General features: G+C 33.2%; 1 protein-coding gene across 1 annotated transcript; it reads right to left on the minus strand.

Moving 5' to 3' along the window:
• Window positions 1-255: 255 nt before the first annotated feature.
• Window positions 256-2,843, minus strand: LOC120177760 (zinc finger protein WIP2-like). The gene is made up of 2 exons (XM_039183781.1): window positions 2,313-2,843; window positions 256-730 (listed from the first exon to the last, which is right to left on the minus strand). Exons 1-2 carry the CDS (start codon window positions 2,841-2,843, stop codon window positions 266-268), a joined length of 996 nt encoding a protein of 331 aa, XP_039039712.1. The 3' UTR covers window positions 256-265.
• Window positions 2,844-8,627: the final 5,784 nt, after the last annotated feature.

The raw sequence follows: 8,627 nt of genomic DNA on the forward strand, positions 1-8,627 counted from the left end.
TTAAACCCTGTTAGTTGAGGAATTCATGTGGATACTCAGCTTAATTATCTAAGTTCAATATGGTCAAACGAAGCCATGAAAAGAATCATAGTATACATTTCTACCTACCTATCCCCATTATGTATAATGTCTCCCCACGGCTACACCCAACAATTAAAATCAAAACTTCCAATCTTTATCAAGAATATTTGTCTTCTTATCACAGATACATATAAAGTTGTTGCTTTGGAAGCCTAGAAAATAAAACCCATTATTAGAGAATCAATTAATCACTGATTCGTATCTTTTCTTTATATTGCATAGAATCATTATGTGCTTCCACTTCAGAAGTAGGCTCATCATCTTCCTCCGAGCCGTCTATACCATACGAAGCATGGCCATTCCCAAAAGACTTTATATGGTCTTTAAGTGATCTTTTGTGCTTGAAATCGGAGCCACAAATGCAGTACCAGAGCTTCCCACAATTCTTCTCATGGGTTCTCCAATCTCCTCTCACAGCAAATGCCTTGCCGCATTTCCTACAGGTAAATGGCTTGATCCCATGCTTTCTCCTGTAATGAGTTTGAAGGGTTCTAAAATCTTTGAGAGGCTTGGCTCTTGGATGGTCGATGTTGTTGCTGCACCCTGGTGCACAACAATAGCAGGGAAGCCTCAAAATTCCCGTCGGTTGGGTTCCCCTTAGTGATTCAGGCCCTTTCCTATACTCAGATCCATGCCCCCACATATGCATCTGTAGACAATTCAGTGAAATAAATGAACTCTAACACTATGTGAATCAGTAAAAATTATATTTCTGATATATTTGTAAAAGTGAAAACATCAACCGATTTCAGTGGTCAAGAGGACCGATGTTCTCATTTGAGTATTGGATTCCAGTAACTATGTTTCAAGGTGTATGTTGTCAATATCTAAGAAAGATTATAAACAAATATAGATTGTGTGCTTTGTTTATAAACTGAAGGTTCAAATAGATAAATTAATTGTTTCGTTTAAAAAAAAATCGGTTGTACAATACCTTTAAATATCAGAAGTACCATAGGACTGTTGTTCGATCACAAGAAAAAAAGCGAGTATGGATATCAGTATGAACCAACGTATAAGTTTTTGTTCTTTTATAAATAAATGGTTGTGAATACAAATTTAATACTATGTTTATCAAATAAAGGGTGTCCGGAAAATGTGTATTTATTATTTATTTTCAATAGTTTGTTTAAAGTAACTTTTTTGTTCAATTATAACTTATATTATTACTTCAGGTTTTATTATTTTAGAGAATAAGCATTATCTCAATAAAAACTCTAATTCCTTGTTTTCTCTTCCTATGTTCTTTATCAACATCAAGTGGTGGCTTTACTCTCACCTCTTTCCCATATTGATTCCTAAATCATTTTTACCTAAAATTGTTATAATTATGTAATTTTATTAATTAATATAATGAAACATTTTCCACTTAACATAGTTGCACATCTTTGATGAAAAAAATGTAGTAATTGGGATTATTAGATGACTCAAACCACACATTAATTCATGCCTACACTTTGGACTCCAATTTGAACTATCTTTTCCTTGTTAAAGATGCACGAAATTTAAGTTAAACTGGTCCTTTTTCTAATTAATTAAAATTAATTAGAATAAACGCAAATAAAATTTAAAAAATCAAATAAAAGAACATATTTCACAAGTTTTTTTTTTGTAAAGAATAATTAAAAGAAAATATTTCACAATTTTTTGTTGTTAAAAAAGGAATACCATAAATAAAACGAGCGATGATCTTATATTTTGGATAGGATAACAAAATGTTTTGGAGAAAAACTCTATGTTCATCAAGTTAGTTCAGTATTGAGAAATAAAACTATTTAATTAAAACCAAATGAGTATAAATAGAGGAAGAAATATTCATTTAGAGTTCTAATTAATTTTAGAAAATATTAGTGAGTACAAATTACACATGAACAAGTTCAAAATTAAATAAACAAATATAAAAAACTTGGCCGTCCAAACACAAATCATTTGTAATATTTGGTATCAGATTAACTTAGATCGGATGAGAGTTGTCCAAACCAAAGAACCCACGAGCCATGAAAAAAATAAGAACCAGAAGAGTACATATAACCAAATCGGTTTGAAAAATACCCCTTAGATAAATCAGCTTTTATTTCTTATTTAGAATCGAAGCATGGGAGACAAAGAAAGAAAAGAAAAGGGGTTAATTTAAGATATATAAACAACTTAACTTGAAGGAGAAATCTTATCTTGCTTTAAGTTGAAAAAGAAATTTTCAAAGGAAGTAATAATTGAAGGAGGAAGCTTACTTGCATGTTGTTGTATCTATTGAAGGTTTTGGTGCAAAGAGGACAAGAGAAGTGAATAGGGCCAACAAGAATCTGAGAAGGGGTAGGGATCCAATACTGTCCCTTGTTGAACCTCTTAACTGTGAACCCAAAAGAATCATGGCCATCTTTGTCCGAGGAAGATGAAAGAACAGAAGCCAACTCTGAAGCAGTAGGGCTTGGTAACCCTATATGCAGTGCAACTCTAACTATTTCATCTTCTGCTCCACTTGTGTTGGTGAAAAGTAGCCCACGACCTTCCTCTTTCCCTTTGGTGCTGGGTGTGCTCAAAGAACACTCATCTTCTTTATTCAGCCTTGTGGGACTCAGGCTTAATAGTGGCAACGCTTTCATAACAGGAGGCGATGAGCAGCTGGTTTTGTAGTGGAAGAAAGGATCAATATTGCTACTTTGCCTTTGATCGCTCGGAGGAGGAGGAGGGTTTGGAGATGGGTAACGTTGAAGAGGGCTCAACTTCGACCAGAAATTGGAAAGTGGGGGGTAATCACCCATGGTTTCAAATAAACAAGAAAACACAAATAAAAAAGAAAAGGATGGGTGTTTTTCAAGAGATAGAATTTTACAACTGTTTGGTCTTTGATTGATTTGCTTTTGTAGACAATTAAAAAACAAGAGACTGGACATGATGGCTCAAGTGCGTGAATGGTGAGTGATATAGCACTTCAAATTATACACTTTTATAGTATATTTTCTAGTAACATCAGCCGATTACAAGATCACATATGTTTAAAAAAAAATTAATCTATTATATTATGTAGACATAATTGTTTGAACTCAAAACATATAGAGATAACAATATTCTTACTTACAACTAATGTTATTTGATAGGTTTTATTTAATAATTATTTATTTTAATGATAGTATTTTTTTTGTTAAATTATCAATTTATAGAGAAGAAATAGAATACTTGAAAGTATTTATACACTTTTATAAAGATCCATTAATTAATCAAGTGGTCAAGGATTGTCAGGTCTTGTATAAGTTTAAAATTTTGATATTTATCTTGAAACTATGATATTTCTCTGCTTGGTAAAAAAAATATACAATTTTATATATTAATTATTTATGAATTGAACATGAACAACCTTGAAACTATGATACTTTTCTACTTAATTATTTATGAACTAAACGAAATTCAAAACTATACACGTTGATGACAAAATGATATTGGATTTAGTTGAATTCAAAATTGAACATACAAAACTTTTCAAAAATAACTGAACATACAAAGCTTTATTCATGTTTTAGGAATTTTGTATTACAAACATTGAAGGGCTTACAAATAATTGTAAGAACCAAAGTAAAACAATTTATAATTTAATAATTTTTGAGGATATGTATCTATGCCTCTCCATAGGGTTTCGATGATAAAAGTGAAGAGATTTTATAATTATCTTATTAGTAACATTATCTCATTTTCTAGTATTTACTTCTGAATAAATTATTGTTAGGAAGTTCGTTACTCCATTTGTGTATAAAATGGTTTGCAGTGATTACCAAATACAATGAATAAAATCATCTTTCTTAACCTTCATAGTTCTTCTCTTTCTACATGGTATCATCGAGCCAATCACATACGAGCTTAGGTTTCGATCCTAATGACCTCTCATCAACCTAATTTACCAATGTGTCCTTTTTGGGAAAGTTTCAGTGGTGTTGAGCTTAATGTCATGTTATTTCTTAATGTTCTCTTTTCGCCAACAATTTCCTTATGCATCCTCGCCTCTGCACCCCACCAACCCACCATTGCCTCGTACACCTCCTCATTGTAAAACTCAAGTTCATGTTACAACAACATCCAAAACACCTACGCATGATCTCTTACTATTAGACAATGATGCAACACAACATCAAAACCGATCTCCAAATCCTTTCTGCTCACAACCCTTACACTGGCTCAGATGAAGTAATGATTGGTGATGGTTCCGATATTCCTATTACTCGCACAAGTTTTACCTCTCTTTCAACTCCCTTTCACTTATTTACTCTGTGTAACGTCCTCTATGCACCTACAATGAAGCGCAATTTAATTTTTATTTCTCAGTTTTGTAAATCCAACAATGCTTCTATTCAGTTCTTCCCTTCTTTTTTCTTTGTCAAAGACCTTCATACTGGGGCAATTCTTTTCGAAGGCCAACCTAAACATGGTGTTTATTAGTGACCTCAAACTCTACAATATTACTTTTTTTACAATAAAGAGAACATACTCCACCTGACATCAAAGCCTTGGTCACCCGTCTCTCCCAACATTCAAGTACATGATTTCCTCATTCCATTTAGATGTTAACAAATCCTCTCTGCCATATATGTATTGTAATTCTTGTAACTCTAATAAAAGTCTCAACATACCTTTCTCTGCCTCCACCTTGTTGTCTTCCTCCCCCTTGAAATCATTTTTATTGATGTTTGGTCCTCTCCAGTATCCTCGATCGATAACTCCAAATTTTATATAATTTTTGTCGACAAATTCACAAAATACATACGGTTGTACCCTTTGAAATGCAAGTCTGATGCCCGTGATACTTTCATTCGTTTTAAAGCTGTTGTTGAAAAGTTCTTCACCATTGAAATCAAAATAGTTTACGCCGATAACGGAGGTGAATATCAGACCTTGTCCTCATTAATGACATCTCTCGTCTCACCTCCCCTCTGCAAACTCTTGAACGTAATGGTTTTGCCGAACATCGACACTAACACATTATAAAAACTGGTCTCTCCCTTCTTTCTCATGCTTCCATCCCTCTATCTTATTGATCATTTGCATTTTTCACCGTTGTCTACCTTACAAATCATATGCCTATACCTACCCTTACTAATGAGTCTATATACTTCTAAATGATGTTTCTTGACTTTACCAATGGTTACTTCATCCACTTTTCCTCCTACCACTACACGTGAATCAATTGATCCATCACCCCCAACACTATGCCACCATATTTGATGTGATTTTGCTCATACACTTGCTGCTATTCATCTTTTTTTCTTCTTTGTAGACACTCGTTTTTCGTCCTGTTTTTAATATATTATTATTTAAGTATTATTTTATTTTCTTGCAGCTTTACAACTCCAGGCCCAACCGACCCAATTACATCCAAAGCCCAACAGTAGCACCAATCCCGAAGCCCATTACAAGTGATCCAACCCATATTACATAAGCATCAACCCGACCTGCTTGGAGCCCAGATCCTACCCGACAACTTGACTAGACTCGATTCAAGTCATCACCATGCCCTGCCATCTCCAATACCCCACGTGAAGCACCACCAATTAAGCAGAGCCATGCCCTGCCATCTCCAGTACCCCACGTGAAGCACCACAAACTGAGCAGACCCTTGCACTGCTCCGTAGTACCCGTGCTCATACCTCCAGTTACCCATGCCCTGTCAACTCATCATCAAACATCACTTCATCACCAGTGATGGGGGGATTTAACAAGAGAACAAGGTAGAAAAAAGGAGGGGGAACAACCAAAATCAAAGGGGAACCAAAACAAAGGGGAGAATGGGAGAGCTCTCGGTAAGGGAAAATCGAATCAAGAAAAACAATGTACCCATTGTAACAAAAATCGAAAATCAATAAAAGAAAAATTAAGGATACTTCCCTTGGTTTTTCTCTCGTTCTTTCTTAGTTGTTTTATTCGAATGTTTCTTAAAATTCCAGCCTCCAATGAATCTACAAAAGAAGTGAAAAAGTGAGAAGAAACGAAATATACAAAATGAAGGGATAGACAAAGTGTTACATTTCGACCGATGAGAGAATACGAAGATCGAGGCTCTTTTCCACGATCCGAACAATGAATATGTGGAAAAGATAATGGAGAAGTACCTCAAAATGGGGAAGATCCAATGGCAGACGGCAATGGATCGCGGAGAAGAAGACCAAATGGTTTTCGACCTTTTTGCGAAAACGGTGCTGATTCTCAGAAAATCGACACCAGATCGACGATGAGGAGATCGAGACAGACCTCCTGGTGAAACTTGGTGACCATCGGCGGACAACGACTGCCAGCACGACGGGTGGCGGAGGTAACCATTGGCGATCAGTCGATTTTCTAGAGAGGGGAGAACCTCTCTCTCTAAAATCTAATTTAAATAAAAATGAAAACAAAAAATATTGATATTTACAGAAAACTTTAAGGGGAAAATGGACTTTAAATCTCCCTAAGTTTGGCGTGTTTTGTAAAATGGTTACCTGCAAGGATTGTTTTATAGTTTACCCATTTCTGATGCATGTTATGTATTTTTGGTTTAATTTCCTTTTATTCCCTGTACTTTTAGGCGTGATTTACATTTTAGTCCCTTTGTCTCTACATTTTTATTTATTTTATTTTTACCACTTTATTTTATTAATTTCAATTTAGTCACTGATATGTCATATTTTATGTTTTATTTATTTCTAATTTTGACTCTTGATTCTATGTTATTTTATTATAGTCACTATTTATTCCTGATTTGGTACTGCTTTTCTTATTTGTTGCATTTTGTTCCTTGTATTTTCATATATGTGTATGTTTCATATTCTCATGTATTTTATGTGTATGTAACACATGTATGTATTTATTTAAATATCTTTGTATTTAATAGTAATTTTCAACATTTACTCGTACTATTTATTGTATTTGTTGTTATTTATGATTCGTACTATTTATATTTTAAGTATTCACTTGTTAATTCGTCAAAGTTTTACTTACAACATTGAATTGCATTTATTTGTTTTTAATTGGTATTTTTATTTTTTAGAGTTTTCCTTGTAATTTTGTTTGCGCATATAGATCGAGACATTTCGAATATATAAGAAAGCCTCATAAGCATAACTAAACTAATTTCATAATTGGATTAAAGGTAATATTTATTTATTTTAAAATATTAAGAAAGGAACGTCTTAAAGTAACTAGATGTACTATTTTGATATTTTAAAATAAATAAATATCCTACTAGAATAACCTAAAAAATATAGTATGCTTAATTTAACCATGATTAAAGGGAAAATGAAATGTTCTTTTATTTAAACTTATCAAGACAATTCGCCTAATTTTACTAGGAATTATGTCTCAATATTTTTAATTAATTGAACATCCCTTATCTTTTCGAATTAAATCTGTAATTTGGATTAATTGATTTTTATTTGGTCGAATCAAATTATTTTAATCTCAAATTCTTGGGATAAATTATTATATTCCTTTTATTTTAGTTGGAAAGAGAAATATTCATCCTAAAGTATTTTAGGGATTATTTTCTCTTCGATTGGAAATATTGAAATATTTTCTATTCATCCTTAGAATTTTTTATTAAATAAAAATTGCACGGTTGAATTTGGAATAATGGGATTGTAACTTAAATTTGTATTCGAATTCTTAGATTTCCACTATTAGAGACAATTTATAATCGATGGGGTACCAATTTTTTGGTGTTGTGGGGGTGCTTATCCTTCCCCACATGTAATTGATCCCCGAACCCATTTATTATTACAAAAAGAATGAATATTTGGTTACATGTAAACTGATTTATTTTTTAAAATGATGTTTTCTTAAAAACTCTTTTAAAAGAAAATTTTTAGGTATTCAACTTACCTAACTCAAAAGTTCGATGACGACTCCTTACATTTCAAAACCTTTTCAAATAAAAAAACTCCAAGTCGTACTAAGTTTTCCCCACCCGGGCAAAAAACGGTGTGTACAGTTTGGCGACTCCGCTGGGGACTTAGAGGGTCAAGCCTTAAATCGATTATATATCGTCTCTATAGTTGGAAATTGAGAATTCTATTTTATTTAATTTACGATTCTTTTGATTTCTGTCAATTCTTTTATTATTTTTTTATCATTGTATATTAATGTTTGTATTTGATTGATTTCAGATATTGAAATTTTGGATTCGTTTTAGCTCGATTTTAGTGTGGTTGTTTGTCAAAGGTTTGAGAATTTCTCCTCACACACGACACTTGCATTGCATAACATAATCTCTATACTCGAGCTTTTCTCCTTTAAGTGGGAGTGAAAGTGACGTCTTCGTGAGAATTTATTCTCTGTGATAGACCTAGAAAGTAGCTTTCGGGGTTTACATGCCCTATGTCTTTGTGAGGATTTATTCTCCGTGTTAAGCATAAGGGAATGTGCCCTCTCAAATTGATCTTTATCCGCTTAAGACAATAATGGGTGAGAATTGAGGGTCTGGCTCGCCCAAGGGGCAATGAAAAGGACAATTCGAGTACCTTTACTCCTAGAACCAAAACTCTGCATATAGTAAACTATAGAAACCCACCCGATCTAAGACCATATTG

This window comes from Hibiscus syriacus, unplaced genomic scaffold (assembly GCF_006381635.1).
Source record: "Hibiscus syriacus cultivar Baekdansim isolate YM2019G1 unplaced genomic scaffold, ASM638163v2 tig00112319_pilon, whole genome shotgun sequence".
NCBI lineage: Eukaryota > Viridiplantae > Streptophyta > Magnoliopsida > Malvales > Malvaceae > Hibiscus > Hibiscus syriacus.